Source organism: Cloeon dipterum, chromosome 3 (genome assembly GCF_949628265.1).
Source record: "Cloeon dipterum chromosome 3, ieCloDipt1.1, whole genome shotgun sequence".
NCBI classification, from domain to species: domain Eukaryota; kingdom Metazoa; phylum Arthropoda; class Insecta; order Ephemeroptera; family Baetidae; genus Cloeon; species Cloeon dipterum.
Window position 1 is genome coordinate 29010236 of NC_088788.1, and position 17576 is coordinate 29027811.

Here is a 17576-nt window from a genome sequence, read left to right on the forward strand (position 1 = left end):
TTTAGTTTAAGAAATATTAAATTTCTAACCTTTCCCCACTTGTTAGCTAAAGCCCGTCTCGTATAAAATTCCGCTCAAGCGATTTTCACCCTGTGCATTTAATATGCAAATTTCCCACTGCTGGCAGACAGTAAAATAATTAAGCGTCGTGCAAATAATATATCAGGTATGTGCAGTAGATTATGGCATGACACGGCTTAGAATTAATGTTTCGCGCCAGCTTACTTCCGCTCGATAAAGTTTAATAGCACTTTCCAACTAGCGGATAAAATAAGAAGCGTACTCGTGAGTTTGCATCCTTGAAAAGTGCATCGCTCGCCAACGGCTTTATGTATGCACATGCACACTTGCGCCAAGTGAGAGATTTACAGCGTGGCTATGGTACACTATACGTGCTCTATCGGTTGGAAGCTTTGTTTTACAGACAAGCTGGCGTAGAGAGGGAGGAATAAACTTTTTCTCGCCTTTCTGCTGCATCACTGCATTGGATTAGCAAAGTTCCGACGACGGACCTCGGGGCCGTGCGAAACTTTTCGGTGCAGTCTACTTTTAAGAGGAGTTTGAGGTTTCTTTCCCAGCCGACATCAGCAGCTGCAGAAGTGTTTATTTTTTATCCTACACTGCAGCACCACTCAAATGGCAAACAGAAGTGTTGATGCCATTACCATTACAGGCAACGAGATGATAAAACTTGGAGAGTGCCATATGTGTCTGTCTTTCACACGATGCCAATGTTGCAGATTTTTAAGACATTTCACTGCCATCGTCGCTTTTGTCATAACACGCGAAGGAATCGCAAAGACAGCTTCAATTTCTCTTGCAGAGTTCAGGGAGTAAGCTCTTTTAAATTGTTCTGGGAATTCTCATTCATGAGATTAATCTAGATCTAGAGCTGTTGGATGCGATCTCGGAAGTTTGCAAAAATCTCGACTCCCAGTAGGAAATGCTGACTCCTTCCTTCTATTATCTGCACTGTGAGGCGAAGAAGTGTAGACTACAGCCCTACAGCGACAGAAAACCTACTTTTTCATTTCCTCGCAGAGTGAAATCGCAACTTGGAGTGCAACTTGAGATTTTTCGCTCTCGCGGTGATTACTCTCAGAGTAATGGCACTTCCTGCGCAGAATGCAAATGCGCCGACTAGTAATAACAATGCCGCTAATGTAGCAACAACATCAGCACGACAGCAACAGAGCGGAGCCAATTTCGTTGCGTCTCTCCTGGGACAGACAAACACGAGCAAGTACCGTGGATTGCTACGCTGGCTAAGTTTAAATCTGCCACCGTTGCCGATTGTATTATGATATTATTTAGACCTTGTTATTTGCGGCCCTCAGCTGACATAGCTTGATTTCACGTTATTAGATATGTTTAATTAGATTGCTTGTGTGCGAGGGTTTGTTTACGTTCAAATTCATGCCCGCAATTTGGCTTTGGGGTAAATCAGTCAGATAATTTGCTGACGCTCAGTGGTGATAGTACTGATAGTAAACGAATATTTTTGACCAGAGAAAGAGATGCGAGCTATGCATTTAGGCAATTTTCAGTTGAATTACACAACATCAACGCCATATTTTAATGACATTTCAGGGAGATATAACAAAATTGATTAGTTCCCAAACAGCCTGATAAATCAATCATATCACAATTTTCTCTGCTTTGAATGGTTTCTTTTATTTCTCATTTCGAATTATTCTCGTAATCTTTACCATTGGGTGCTTCTTCTTCAATCGTTTACTGATCAAAATGGCTTTATTTCAAAACAACTTTTCACTTTGCTGGAGGCAAATAGAAATGCGGTTTCCTCTCACACTCTCCCTGCACAATCGACTTAACCCTTCTCTATTCCATGCTCTACAGGAGCGGAAACTTTGTCGGAATTAAAATGAACAGTCCTAAACTTAATTCAACAGAAGCAGCTGAACTGCTACACGCCGTACGTTCCATATCAGTTAAGGTCCAGTGCTCCATGCACACAATACCCCTCATGAGCGCCGAATGCTCTGCCGTTGGGTTTTCCTTCGCAGGCATTAGCGAACAGCACCGCGTGAATAATAAAAGCGAGTGGAGCCATCTACAATTCTCACTCCCGTGTGCAAATCCCCCTGCGAGCATCTTTATCTCGTTTTTGCAGCTTGCATTTAATGCAGCCACGATAGAAATTTACTCCTTTGTGTGAGCAGCACCGCGCTCTCCATAAAATATGGAGCGTCGGGCGCGGGCGGCATAAAAGCTTTTCAGCGGCACCGAGAAATTCCCCAGCATTTCTCCTGCGTCAAGAGCCGGTCAATGGTTGTTTTTGCCCTTGCTGTCGCGCGAAACGCCAACGCTATCAACTGGCAGACACATTATTTACTTCAACTTTCGCAGGGGGCTGCATTTCAATACACGTTGTTTTTACCTTTTTTGAGCAGGATGTGAAATCGATATGAGGAAACGCTGCGAGCAGTTTTCCCTGTCAGCGTGCAAACAAACTGAAGCTAAAATGCAAATGATAATTTCCTATCGGGCGTTAAAGTAGAAAAATAAAAAGTATTAAAAACAAACAATAAGCACTGCGAGGAAGTTGCTGGACCAGATTATCTATTTATTGGCAAAATCAACTTATGAACATTGAATATGCGAAAGAAAAGTAGACTAGTTGATATAGAAGTTTCCGAACTCCGGATTTTAGTTTTGGCCCAGCTGAGTTCGTGTAAAAATGAATGCACACAAAATAATATCTTATGTATTTTTCCTCGTTGAGCGTAAAATGTCATTTGGCAAAGTCTTTAAAAGGCATTGCCAAAATTATTTACAAAACACGCAAAAGAAGCCGAGGCAGGCGCATTATTAAAAGAGCATAAAAAGAAACACTTCATTCACCAGGCCGCACTATATTTTCGTCTCTCTCGTAATCTTCGCGCTGCCTTTGAACTTCTCGCTGCAAAAGCGGCGCCGAAAGAAAAATTTATAAGGAAAAGTCTTGTGAGAGCAAGGGCAACAAAAGTCATTTCTTTCTTTTGGAGCACAAAGATGTGGCTTTAATTTCGCCCCGACTCAACAATTTCCGCTCCAGCACCTCTCTTTCTCCATTCTCCCTCTTTGACGGCTGCTAGAAGAAGCAATTTGCGACCGGAGGGGCTCTTTAAGCCACCGCAAAATAAATTCCACTCGCGGTTGAGTCGGCCTCAGGTCAATTATGTGATCCGATTGGCTCTCGTTAAAATTCCGCCTGCAAAGTATGTATAACGCGTGTCGGGAGGCAAAAGAATAGCATGACGCGGGGCCCTAATCAAAAGATTCCACGCAGACAAAGCGCCTTTGAAGTCGGCATTTCATTTGGAAGTATAATCACTCCACAATTTGCTCGTCGGCGCAGGTATTGACAAGGATCTAGTGCTGTAATTAGCTTCCAAGTCGAGCTCCGGGCATGACAATCCGCGTTCTGTGTGCGCTGGAACAGAAAAACGTCAAGGCGAAAAAGAGGGTGGTAGAATTAAAATGGCTGGCAGCTATGACTAGATATAGAGGCACAAAGGAGCCTCATCGTATCTCTTTTGTCACGTCCGCTCTTTTGATGGGGGCACCAAATTGAAAGAGCTCATTTATGAAAATTAATTGTGTTTAGAATCATTTACACAAATATTCTAGGTTTTTAATCGCTATTAACTTGAAGTGTCACCCTTTCTGACATTCTAATTTCGACCTGGTAATATATTATACATAATTTGACAAATTGTGAGAATAAACATCCATAAATAAATAAGTATGTCTCTGAAAAGAATTTGTATACAGAATCTGTGAACCCTAAACATTATTCTGTTTGTATCCAAGCAATGTCATGCAACTTGTAATAATTAATATTTAAGATATGTGACACTCCAAGCGAATCAAAAGCAGATGTCGCCAACGTTCAGTCGTTACAAATGTTAGGAACACGAAAAGTATAGTTTTATTATAAACTCTCGTCGGGTTCCGTTTACTTCCCGCTCACTGTAAACCAATATGGCACACTTTGCAAACAGACCGTTATTCCTTAACTCGAGGGTCTTAAAAGCTACTTTTGCAACAGCGGATTCATGCTGTCAAATGCCCCACGGGTCATTAATAAAGCTGCTCTCCATCTGTCAACATCGACCACTGCTCTGTTTGAACGTCACCGCCAGTCGCGAATATTAATACACGAGGAAAATTGCGTGTTTACAGCAACAAGCGCAAGTAAATATTGTTCGATATCAACGGTGGATCTGCCACGCTGGGCATTTCCAATTAGCTTTTTTAATGAAATCACTCACTTGTATATTGAATCGCCATGGTTCGCTAGAGGTGAACCGTGAAATTGAGGCGATGCAAACTTTGGTGATGATTTTGCATTATCGATGCGCTGGGAATTCACATTGTTTTAATTCAGAACCAATTAAAATCTTATGGAGGGGGGAAAGCGAACATAATTATTCACTGTTACAGCTGGGTGTGACAATTTAGAGAAAATGTCTAAAGAATATATTTTTAAAATTTAATAATCACCATATGAAAATAATCAAATAATAATACGTATTCTTTTCTAGGCCGTGCATCGCGAAAATAATTATAAAATTTGTGCTATTCAAATGTTAAGTGTTTCAAGCAATTGAACTGTTCAATTAAAAAGGCTTTATTGTCTGGGTTATGTGATCAAATTACAGTTGTTGCTGCTGAACACTAGAGTAGAATAAAGATCTCTTCTTTCCTTACTGCATGCGCCACCAATAATTGAAAGCTAGGCAACCTGGTTTTCTCTTTGTTAAAGGTCGTTGAATGTCAGGAATAGAAGTTGAAGATTCAAGAACGTTATGTTTGTATCTCTATCAGGAAAGGAATAATAATCGAAAAGAAAACTTTTCACTTCAATCATTAGTGTAGACGTTGGTGGAATGTGCGGCGCAGGCTGATTAGATCCCACGAGCAGAGTGCTCCAAATTGTTTTTAGAAACAAGATCCTCAAGACACTTAAGTGCTTTTGGGGGATATCAAGGAGCAGCCTCAAATGGGTGTTTATTTGGACGGACCGCAAGAATGGAGGCACGGAACACACATACATCCGACGTGACTGCCGCTAACTAAGTAGTTAATGCACACATTGACTTTGAGATAAGTGCTTTCCCAGAGTTGCACAAACACTAGGGCTGCTGGGCAAGGATAGCGGCCTCAAATTTTAAGTAATCAGCTTTCATACCATGAAAACGGGAATCTTGCTGACAGGCTGGAATCGCGTTACACTCACCACTCGTCGCTTGTTTAATCCATTAGCCAATCGGCTCCATTATGCATGCATCAGTTTGCATTACGCTGGACTCATTTGCATTTGCTATATGTATTATTTGCATTTGCACTAATCTGATATGCTGTGTGAGTTGATTTAATGAGTCCGACACTAATGTGACGGAACAAAAACTGTGTTTACAATTCAAAGCTGAAATAATGAATAATTCTACAAATTCATTATTTGCAGTGTAAAATCCTTTTCAAAACAAATCTCTCTGATTAAAATTTTCAATCATATTAAATACATTATGTCTATAAAAACCAAATTAACCTGGAAATGAATCTATCAACTGAAATTAAAAGCATGGTCGAATCAAATCAATAAACCCTTTTTACCACAGCGACTGCTTTTCCAACGAACATTTTCGCTCTCCCCTTGTGCAAAAATTCTCGCTCTTTAATTAGCTAAAAAAACGCTGGCGCTTTGAAAAGGCGCGTGCTGCACAAAAGTAGGCCTAAAAAGCTCCTTTTAAGCATTCGAGCCGCGCGCGCAGGCAAACACGCGCTTTCAAAATCGCCAGGCTGGAAGGAAGGTGCGCGAGTTTTGCTGATTCACCTGCTAACTAACAAGCTGCTCTCGTTTCCCCTGGTTTTTTGGCGTGTGCATGCGTTTGACACGCCGAGCCGCGTGTTTGCCTAAATCAGAGCGCGGCAAGCAAAAATTCACCGCCTCTCTCGCATCGGTGGGCTCTCGATCAGTCGCGACTTGGCGAGCGTCGCCGGATGTTTTCAATCGCTGCCAGTTTTGATTTATTTATTTATTTCCATTTGACCAGAGCGGCCTGGTGGTGCCGGCTGCCAGCCGTTTTTGCCCGTCGCGAAATTTGCATCCAGACCGACAGAGCACGTCCGCCGCTGTGCAGAATTACTCTGCTTTTTCCAAATGAGCCGTGCATCAAAAGCAGTCGACGGCTCGGAACAGCAATAAAGCACGACGGCCGACAGCCGTTGCAAAAAGTACCGCTAACTCGGTTTTGCGTGCAACAATAAATGTGTGCTGTGTTGTGGCGTGACGTTTAGACTTTGAATTTTATGAGATTATATTCTTTGCACAGCGAATGCATGGTGATTTATGCATTGAAAAGCTATTCTGCGCATGGAAAATAGCTAGCGGTATGTGAGATGAACGCGGATTGAAAAGCAGGGAAACACTATTGCATTGAATATCAGTATTATATCATCTGTTCCAAAAATGAAGCCTGCAATTTTATTATTCTGTTTTGAATTTTTTTAGCCTGAGGCTTTATGCGTAGTCAGTATTTGACAAAAAAATTAAATTTTCTCCCTTTTTCACAGTTTGAAAGGGAAAATGGCCTTTGATTGAACACAAGATTCTTTTGTGCTGTGAAACGAAATAGCTCGAGTGGAAAGCTCCGAATAAAAGCAATTTTTGTCTCGAGATAACCGCGCCTGTTCTCGGCGTGCAAAGAAAAAAGTAATGCAAATTTTTCGCTCTTCAATGGTGCGGCCGCCGGAAGCGAGAGTGCAAAACGAGAGTGAGCGTGCTTTTACCCCTTTGCCGGTGCGAGACGAGAAAGTGCCGCTTTTTATTGGTGCTGTATCGATGTCTTGAGGCCAGCGTCGCGAGCAGACGAAGGGCTGAGTTTCTCTCCACATGTAATTCGCTTTTGATGCTTTTCGCCCGGCACTTTTTGCACTTGGTGTACGATTCTTTTATGGCGCGTGCTTCCCCGTTTGCCGCCGCGCTATGCCCATGTTGCCGGCGGAACGCGACAAAGTTAATCTTTGAGAGTAACTCGGCCCGTTGAGAGTAGAATGAATTCTTTCCGACCTATCTGCCCGATTTACTGCTTTCATTTGCATGACAGTGATTTTCTGCCCAGCGAATCATGACAACCCTATCTCCCCATTGAACCCTATTGCAACTTAGGATGATGTTTATCTTCCCCATGCATGCCCAGAATTTTTGCAGCCTGCCCAATCTATATATTGTTTGTCTGCAGAACTGCTATCAATTTAATCGAAACGCAGGTTACAGTTTTCGTGTCCAATTCAAGCCGGGTGCGTGCGGGGAACAACAAACACTTTCAGTGGGCGAGAAGTAAGAGCTGCTGGGCAAAATTGTCGGTCTGCCTGATATTATGTACTTGGGTGTGTATGGTGTGTGCTCCCTGCTCTTTTTATGGCCGCCATCACATTCATATTACAAGCGGCAGCCACTTTTGAATGTGCAGTATCTCGGGCTGCTAGCCTCTCCGTCGAAAACGGCTCTCTCTCTCTCTCTCTCTCTCTCTCTCTCTCTCTCTCTCTCTCTCTCTCGCTCGCTCGCTCGCTCGCTCTCTCGGTGTCTGCCAGATAAGACGCTCTCTCACGCACAAATGACGACAGTGCCGCTCGCCCAGCTTGTTTGATCTACGAGGTTCGCCGCCGGGCCAGACCTTATCTAATTGAACAACCCTTATCGACACTCATTCTTTACCCCTTATATTGAAAGTGCCGGAAAACACGTCCTTTGTTTGCTGGAAATGTAGTCGTTTTCATATTATGGCCTCTGTGTCTGTGCTTACTACTGCGTCGTTCTGGCTTATTGTGTCACAACTGGGGAAGCAGTTTTGCTGCAAGTTCATTAACGTATCCATTTACATGCGTGTGCCAGAGAGGACAAAAACATACCGGAATGGAAATTATACACAGCATGCTGCGTAGGCAACACTTGCATGCGTTATTTTGACGGTGTTGCTTGTAGAGGAATCTAGAAATATGTAAATATACAGAATTCATTAATTTAAACTTGAATGATTCTTTGGATAAATCATATTTGTATTATTCAGTCGTATTTTCCGTTTGAGTTAGATTTTTAATCTGGTATCCAGCTATAAAGTCATCATTTTTCAGACTGAAAAAACAGACTGTTGCGAATGACTGCAACATAGAGAAACCAGAGAATATTATTAGTGCCCTCAGACCCCTTAACTTACAGCTCGCAGAACTGGGACGATCTCTGACGTGCCAAGCAGAGCTCGCTGCCACGGCGGCTTTCTCTCTCGCTCGTCGTCGGCCACTTCTCACGTTCGTTCGTCTTTCACATTTAGATTCAAAAATGATTTATTGCAGATCAGCAGGGCAATATTTAATATAGCTATTTCTCTCTAATTCCTTCAGCGGCCAGTAGGTCCAAGCGAGCTCGATAGGACTAGATTTCTCGCAAATGATTGTTAAATCCCGAGCAGATCACAGTTATTCAACGTCGAGAGCTACGCGAGGCCTCAAGCCGAGAATAATCAGGATATGCCGCGGCTATTAATCTAGGTAATTTTCAATGAGTTTTAAGGCAGTAGAAGGGAGCTCCTTAGTGAGCCTTGAATTAATAATGAAATATTGAGCTCAAGACATAAAAAGGCTGCCCCTTAATGAGCCTTAAAATAATAATAAAATATTCATTTCATTTTATCGCTCCTTTAATTATGCTGCTGGTCCGATAGTAGGACAAAATAATTTTTGTGATTTCAGGTGGTCGTTTCACATTAAGAAGACTTTTAAAATAAATTAAAACAATTAATTAATAAAGATATAATTTTAGGTTGAAATTGAATTTAGCTTTCTCGGTTTATATTAAGCCGTTTATTTTCCATATTTCTACAAAAATTTCTAATTTCAGCTGATAAATTATGATGACCTCGTGTGCTTGTGCCTTCATTTGCATGTCTCAACAATAAAAATTATTGTTAACTGAACTTCATCATCAAAATCGAATTTTAACAATAATTCGATAGAAAATAAACTTTTTTAAACATCGTTCGACACTGTCCGCTCTCTTTGTATTTTACATATCCACTAAAAAAGTCAAACCAGTCGTTTTTAGTGTAATTCATACAGCCCCTCTAAAAAAGATGCCGCAGAATTTGATTAACATCTCGGAAAGTATGTGGACTTGACGGTTGAATTAATTTTTTCCCTCTTCCTGTTTCAGGGCGGAGATCCTCTAGAGGAGGAGCTGCACAGGCTGCGAGTACAAGGCCAGCCGTCGGTTGAGAGCCAAACGGCCGCTTTCAACGGCGCAGCAGAAGCTGAAAGGGCTCGAGTGGCAACGCAGAAATCGCTTTATGAAGGTAAACAGAATTTTTATTGGATTCCTTCAACTCCCTCTCAGCGCGGTGGGTCTCAATTGCTTTTATTGGAATTTTATCACTCTTGCTGAGGCGGCTCAAGTTGTTGAGCGCGCCTTTTCCCTCAACCCGTTCGGCCGCCGCAAGTGTATCGATCAGATCGTTGCCAATGATGAAATCCCGCAGGCGAAGCTCCAGCCGAAATGTGGAAAAATTCGATAGGGAATTCCACCCGCTGAAACACAATAGTCGACAAGGCATTTTCGATGCCATATCGGGTTTGCATAAGCCAGTGGGGGTGGTTAAAAATTGCTGTTTGAGGTACGAAAATATCTTTTAACTGCGTGCCTTGTTCGTTCGCAGCGCACCCCAGCGCTTCCTATTGATTTTCAATTTTCCGTCTCTTTTGACACGTTGCGTAGAAATTATGTTTGCCGCCGAATTTGCTTCACCCGCTCTACCACGTCTTCACGGTGAATTGGAGCGTTATTAAGTATGTAGATTTATCATGGTCTCAACCAATTTATCAATGGCGATAGAACGATCTAGCCAGTAAATTGCAATGACAATTTGAAATAGCAATGCACTAACATTTGAGTAGAACCAAATTGAAAAGTTAGGAACAAGAAAGTCGTCATTATCTCAGTGACCGTAATTTAGAAAAAATAAATCAAAGATTCTCATGACTCGCTCTAATATGCTAATTAAATTGCATATCGTTGTCTAAATCTAGTGATTTGCTTGCCAGTAGAACCTCAAAGAGATACGTTTCCTGTTCTCTTTGTGCGGACGTCCACGAACGCTAATAAGACGATTACAACTCGACTCGCCACAAACCACAAGCTCGTTATTTATCAAGAAATGTGTGTTTAAGCAGCCTGTTGGCCGCACAATGGGGGTGTCGTCAACAGCTGCCGTCAATTAGGCCTGCACTGCCGGCGAACCAGGGGCGCATGCTTTCGGCAATCTCGCCCGCTGCCTTTTTGTGGTCCACGCCGCGTACCCTCGCGTCGATTCCCAGCGGGAAAACTTTCCGATCGTCAGTCGTACAGCTAGGAATCAGTGGGACGCTGGCGAGGAGTAATTTAGTGGAATTATATATGCCTAAACTTTTCCGCTGCGTGAAATGAGTTTTGCCGCAAATGGTCCATTAGTGAAATTAGAGGAGTGATTTCAGTGCGATGCGCACTTCAGCAAATTGCTAACGATCTGCTCATTGCAGTCCCGTCAATTATGTTGGATATCAGCCCCTGACGCTGCAGGCTCTGTTGGAACCAAGTCGGATACAGATTGAGCCAATTTTCAGCTTTGATTTTGAAATTAAAAATAAAAACACAGAGGTGTTGATAGGAAATTTATACAATTAAAAAATGGTTGGCTTGAATTTCACTCACTAAAATACAAGAATAAGTCCAACTGCTGCTACTTTTTAAATTCTCGTTATAATTATCATACCGAGATTCATGTGGTATTAGTCACATTCATCACCAAAATACTTGCTCATTTATAAATTGGTTCAAAATATATATAAATAGTTGAAAGTGTTCTAATGCCAACTCTGACTAGCAATAAATCGAAACCTAATTAATAGCTACCATAGTGGTCCAAAAGTCCGCTACCAAATTACAAACGCGTCCAATGCACATCCTCGCCAAATATATTATTGCATCTTCCTACGCAGACGAGGAAATTTAACAACGCGTGGCCGCTCATAAGCCCCACAAAAACAGCAGCGACATTCGGCGCGCGCTCCAAATAAAACCGGCACTTTATTTGTCCCCTTCTGTAATATGTGCGCGAGGCCGAAATTGTCGCCGAGGCTCGTTTTCCAGCGGCATACGTGACCAAACTTCTGACGAGACGTTGTTTCCCAAATGCGCCATTTAATTAAAAATTTACCCCATATTTTTCGCAGGTTTCGGCTTGCCCCTCGAGGAACAGTTGGAGCGAGCTGGCGAGAAAAACGCGCGCTTCGTGACTGAGCCGGAGCACTCGGCCGACGAGGAGGAAGCCGGCCGAGAGGAAGAGAGCAGCGCCGACGAGTCTAGCTCTGAAGAGGACGACGATGACAACAACGAAGAGTACCAAAATTCTGAGGATGAGGTCAGCCATTTGCCATAATTAAACTAAATGTAAACATCATGGAGATCAACTAGACAAAGTTTCAAAATATCTCAATTCTTTTCATTTTCATATTTTTGTGCTTTATTAACTCAAGCATTTAGGCCCTGAATAATGTTCGGATCAGAAATACCTCTAAAAATAAATTATCCGAATAAATAATTGTTTGAACTTATATTTTATCCTTAACTGTTATCAATTTACAAATAAAAATTTAAATTCCTGGTCTTTTTTGCCATCATTAATAGTATTATTAGCTGTCTGTTGATTTTTCATATTGTTTTTGCCAAAAACATTTGTGGGTCACATGTGCTCGAAAGTAATATTTTACATGACTACCAAAATCTCACGACGGCAAGCATGAGTATTTCACCCGCGCGCAGCTTTGATGTCAAAAAGAGAGCGCATTCCAGTCACAAATTGCGCCAGAGTGAAAAAATGTAACGTTTCCTCTCACGTTCGCAGGACTCGGGCAGCCTACCCAGCACGAGCGTGCCCTTTGTGACCTCGGGGCCGTCTCAAAGGGCCCACCAGCATTCCAGGGCTAGCGATAAAGGAAACAATTACAACTGGCAGCAGCAAGCGATACAAAACGGCGCTCCCCAGGTGCGTATTAAAAAGGCAGGAGTTGGGTCGGAAAGAAGGAAGATGATGATGATGAAAATATGAAGAGCGGGGTTGAAAGAGAGGGAACGGGTCTTTTTCATTTTTAGACTCGTCAAGCAACCCTTTGAATTACAATGCGAAATGTTCCGTGATTTCCCGGTGCCAAGGTCAGAGCTAGAGACGACATTAGGGGAAAACTTTTGCCGCAGAAATGTTTAATTTAAATGAATTAATTGCATTTATAGCAAATATACTCAGAATTAATGTGCTGAAATTTTTGTTTCAATTAAAGAAATGGAAACCTGGCATTTCTATTGAGAAGAATTTTTCGTTTGTTCTACAGAGTGGAAACGCTGATGATGAAACCGGAGAGCGCCTTTTCAGAATGATGGTCGATCTGGCTGAGCATCCGACGCAGTGGCAAAAAGTTCATCAGGAATTGCGTAAGTTTCCATTTGTAGGAAGAATAGTGGATTACTCGCGAGAGATATGCATTACATTTTAATTGACCTCTAAAAATTCTGGCGAGTTGGAGGGTTTTCTCTTTCCTCGTTTAATGCTATACTTGAAAGAGGTAAAGAATGGAGGTGGATTAAATGAAAAGACAATTGAGGTTCGCTCTCCTGCAGAATGCCCTGACCTGGAAAATGTGCGGAAATGAAAAACATAAAAGTGGCTAAGTGGTACACTGTTAGTAGTCGAGAATGATGCAGTGGCTGTTCTCTTTCTTTGTGCATTATTTTTTATTATACCTTTCAACTTGCAAACGCTTAGTGTTGCTCCATTTTTTTTCGAAGAATTGATTTATTAGTTGATGGAATTTGATATTCAGTGTGATGAAATCCTTTGTTCAATTTCTATTTCTGAATCATGAATACATGTTTCATTTCCCTAAGCTATAATCAATATTGTGTGAGTCTAAGCCTTTCATTTGTCATGCTGGATGTGAAAACATAATCATATTTACTCAGTACATGCGATGTTTTAATCGAAATCAAACAATTTCCGAACAACTTATCTTTGATGGCTTCCCTGGTTTTCATTGTAGGCAAAATCAGCTTTTCAGCGTGCCGACAGGCTGATTTTTGAGTTAGAATATCGGCTATATCTCGTGTCATCTGTCAATCAAAGCCAAAAAATGGAAACTCGCTTCACTGCGTTGACGTATTCATCAAACCACAATAGAAGTTAATTATTTATTTCGTTATGAAGTAAAAATAAGATGATTAATCAATAATAATTATTATACTTGTTTTTTTTCATCCAAGTCATATATATATATAATGCATAGGTCAGGTAGCATACAGATGAAAAAAGGCAACAACGCTGTAGCGGAAAACCGATAAATCAGACCGTAGTCATCGCGCTGCACCCGTTCGAATATTAATTTATCACTATTTTAGACACTCACAAAATAAATGAGGAGTAGAAAAGACTTAACATCATCACACATTTCAAGCAGGAAATGCTACTTATAATAACGGACAGCAGATTTTGAGTTTTACATTCAATTTTTCACTTATTGAGTATGGTTTGATTTAAATTTTCATTAAGCTCGGCCAAATTTATTCTTACATGTAGACTTTCCAAAAAAAACCAACACATACCAGGCACAGAGCACACGCGACAAACAGAATAGCATAAGGGAAGTGCTTAAATCGCAGTTTCCAGCTTGCGTATTCACTCGTCCCAACTTTATTTGTTTGCTGGCAGCGCGAGAAAGTCGGCCGAGAGTGAAAACAATGGCCGCCCAGGGAGTCCCTGAGGTAATTTCGGAGGCAACCTTGTACGCTCCGAAGGCCAATCAGAAGCGGCCAATTTCGCGTGTCGATCCGTGCGGGTGATCGATTTTCGTTAAAAATCCAACTCCCGCTCGCGCCATAAACCCGGCTAGTTGGGAGGTTAATTTGGAAATAAATTGCGTTTTCCTGCAACGCACACGCCTCCAAAGAATTCTGCGGGGAAGTGATAGAAAGCACTTGTTCTGCGACATAACGGAGATTTATTGGTGAGGGGGGGAGCCGCTCGCCGACTTTATCAAGAGTGCTGAAAGTTCTAACGAAGGAAAATTTTGTGATGAAGGAAACTTTTAATGAAATCAAACTTCACTACTGACAAGTCTTTGAATTTTCAACATTCAATTTGATTGTACATTTTTAACCAATTTCTCATTAAATTTTAACTTTAAATTTGGAAATATTTGAGGTTGACGATCGTTTCATATTTAACGAAAATTCTATGGGCTCTCTGCCGCACCAATTGACTTCTAAATGATATCTTAAATATCTAATAAATTAAAAAACAGCAACAATCAATATTAAAAAGGTTGAACGCAATAAATATCCTCATATATTGAGGCCACCATTGCAAGAATTTCAATTGCTTAGAATTAAAAATTTCTTCCATAGATATATATTTTGATTGCGTGAAGAATGGCTTCAAAACTCACTATTTGGCACTGCCCGCAGTCTGACATTTACTTGTTTTTGCCTCCCGATACTGCATTACTGCTCGAGTTTGTACTGTACTTGGGCTGAGTTAGTTAATCACGTGAGCTGCGTACTGATGCGTAAATGTTTGATCCCGTCGGGACAAATAGAAGAGACTCGAGTTTTATTTCTCTTTGCGTCTTTCCATCTCTCTGCAGAGAAAAAGCAAAAACTCTGGCGTTTTGCTGCGCGACGGAGAGCACTGCATATCTCTCATTCTCTTCTGACGGGTTTATTCCGACATGTTTTTTTATAATCATCCATCGGTGGCACTCCCGTTTGCGAAATTGATAAGCTTTTTGATTAAATTTGCTCACTGGTTGGTGAGATATATCAGCCTGCAGTCGGCAGATTAAAAGAGCCTTTTTAAGCCTCACCATACACACAATTCATGTATTTTCTTGTTCCAAAAAGGATTAAAAGCGCGCGTGCTGCCGCTGTTACTGTTATTGGTTTTCCATATCAGGATTAATGAAGTTTGACGAAATATTGCAGAGAGGGAAAGCATTTTTAATTTTGGCCGAAAGATTTATTGAATTACCAAAAAACAGCGAGCCCTGTGGTAATCCTCTTTTCTTCTTTCCTAATCAAAATAGAACAACTGGACAAGGAATTGGTGACCGCCCACCAACTGACCATTACGGCAAATACTTCTTCAAACGCCCCAGAGACGCGAGATAAGGCTGTACCCGCGAGACCCCCTAACCGGAGACACCCTAACCTGAGGCTGATACCCCACATTCCCGACTCGTTGCTCCTGGAAAATGAAATGGATAGGGCGCGCGACAGATACTCAACGACCACCACAACATCAACCACCACAACCACCACGACGGCAAAACCAACCACGACTGAGCCGATTACGATCGCAACGAAAACGACCAGAACACCGTCCTTTGATAATGGGTCTGAGCAGGGGCATCACGGCCCAAAGCACTGGCCGCAATTCGTGTATCACCGAGTGACGTCAAGTCCGTTCAGTGATCATGGGTAATTCGATCATTTGATTTAAGATGTTTTTATGCATTACACGCATTACATTAAACCTCTATAGTAATATCTATTGATATAAAAAGCAGCTCCTCGGTTGTAGCGAGCTGTTTATTTTTCCTCTACAGAAATTTCCTGCTAGAGCAAAATAAACAGTTCGCTTCACAATGAGGAAGCTACTTTTAATTATAACTAAAAACTAAATACATCTGCGTACATTGGCATCTACCAAAGAATGTGCTCACAAAAGTGAGGATGTTTTTAAAACTTAATTTCCTGTGTGTGTTTATTTCTTAATGAGCAAAAATGTAATTATTAATCCAATGCATTTCATTTTCTGTTCTCAGGACAAGTTCATCTCATGGACATCATTCAAACGCTTTTGTAGCTGTATCTGATGTAACTCCTCCGAAGCTCAGAGGAAAATTGACTAAAGAAGCCGAACCACAGGTAGCCCTTTCAATTATCGCTCATTTGGAAATAAGTAGCACGATTAATAAATAATGTAAAACTGTTATTATAAAAGTGGCTTTGCTCTTTCTAAATTATAAAGATCTTTGAGGGTTGAATATTTGTGAAATAATTTGAGAAATTATTATTAAAATACAGGAGTAGTGAATTTTTTACTATACATGTGTGGTAAATTGCTTTTTTACGTTTAAACTAGGTTGCTTTACACTCTTTGTTGGAGATGGTAGATCAAGAGTCCAGAGTGAAGGCGCGACCCCCTTTGCACAGACTCTCGTCCGCTGGTGCCCCCGCCAGCCCCAGTTCGCTAGACGATCCTGAGTCTGCTGTGCCTGCCCATGCTTTCATTGACGAGGAGGAGCTAGAAATCGAACGGCTTCTCAAGTCGCCACCCTTGGAAGGCGCTTGGGACCACCAGAGAAACAAGGACTGGGTCAGAGTGAGTACAATTGATTAGATCAATTTATATAAAAATATCATCTCACAAAAAACAAAATTTTATAAGTTTTGAATTTTTCATAAGTTTAAATTAAACAATTTATTGACAAGTGTAAGTGTATACCAACTAAATGTAAGTACTTCATATATGCAACCTGTGTGTCATAAATGTTAAGCATGGTTGCATACCATTTACAAATTCCATTCAAGATTGAAACGTTATAGTGTTTATTGTCAATTTTGTATACGTATATAATCTACTCTTTTTCTCTGAAAAGAATATTGCATGAAATATAATTAAAGAGAAATATGGGAGAATCAATGAGCTTAACATGAAACTTGATTTTGTTTAGGAAAAGTTGACGCTACTCGAACGGTTGCACTCGCATCTGAAGCAGAAGTGGCAAATCGATGACACTGTCGAGATACCGGAGCAAGCGACGCCCCCCAAAAACCACCCCCAAAGTGCCCACAGCCTTCATCACCCCCAGTCACCCGTGCGGCGCCAGTGACTCTCATCGAGTTGATCACGCAAACTCTGACCTGAGGACCAATAGACTTGAGATAATTATATGAACGCTAGTTGGCAAAAGCAGCATTCTAGGAGGCGCGTTTTCTCACAATAATATAATGTCTAAGAATTGAAACATATACACACACACTGCGAATTTAGATACCAAAATTTTTTACTTATGGACATATATATTTTGGAAAGGAAAAGCAAGTCAAAGTATTCATTAAAATCTAGTCACAGGTAGCTGCCTCACCGGCAAGTATCTGGCGATTTCGTGCGTGAGCCACTTCTTGGAGGTGTAAAAAATATATTGAATGTTGTACTAAAAGCATAAATATATAATATAAATAAATCCTGACAACATACGAAAAAGACGCTCACCGCCGTAAACTGAAAATTAAACTGTTGAATAAAACTCATTGTTGAACACGCAAGTAGAGAGAGTTGTAGGAGCATGTTGACACACGAAGTGGCGTCTTAACCTTGTTGACGCCCTACCTAAACATGGATGCATATGATATTGTTGTATAGCATTTTTAACATTGGGTGTTCTATGTTTCGTTTAATAAATGACGGCTATATTGTTAAACAACTGGT

The 17576-nt window shown here is 41.2% G+C and overlaps 1 protein-coding gene across 2 annotated transcripts in view; it reads left to right on the plus strand.

Annotated features, from left to right (window-relative positions):
• LOC135938281 (uncharacterized) overlaps window positions 1-17571 on the plus strand; it is an 85311-nt gene extending 67740 nt beyond the window's left edge. Inside the window, exons 3-10 of one of the 2 annotated variants that reach the window (XM_065481879.1) lie at window positions 9218-9356; window positions 11269-11456; window positions 11940-12080; window positions 12424-12523; window positions 15166-15559; window positions 15907-16009; window positions 16251-16466; window positions 16819-17571. In XM_065481879.1, the coding sequence (XP_065337951.1) occupies window positions 9218-9356; window positions 11269-11456; window positions 11940-12080; window positions 12424-12523; window positions 15166-15559; window positions 15907-16009; window positions 16251-16466; window positions 16819-16977 (1440 nt within the window). In that variant the 3' untranslated portion in view covers window positions 16978-17571. Of the gene's footprint in view, window positions 1-9217; window positions 9357-11268; window positions 11457-11939; window positions 12081-12423; window positions 12524-15165; window positions 15560-15906; window positions 16010-16226; window positions 16467-16818 lie in introns of both variants that reach the window. The other variant, XM_065481878.1, reaches the window with a different exon arrangement.
• The last annotated feature ends 5 nt before the right edge of the window (window positions 17572-17576 follow it).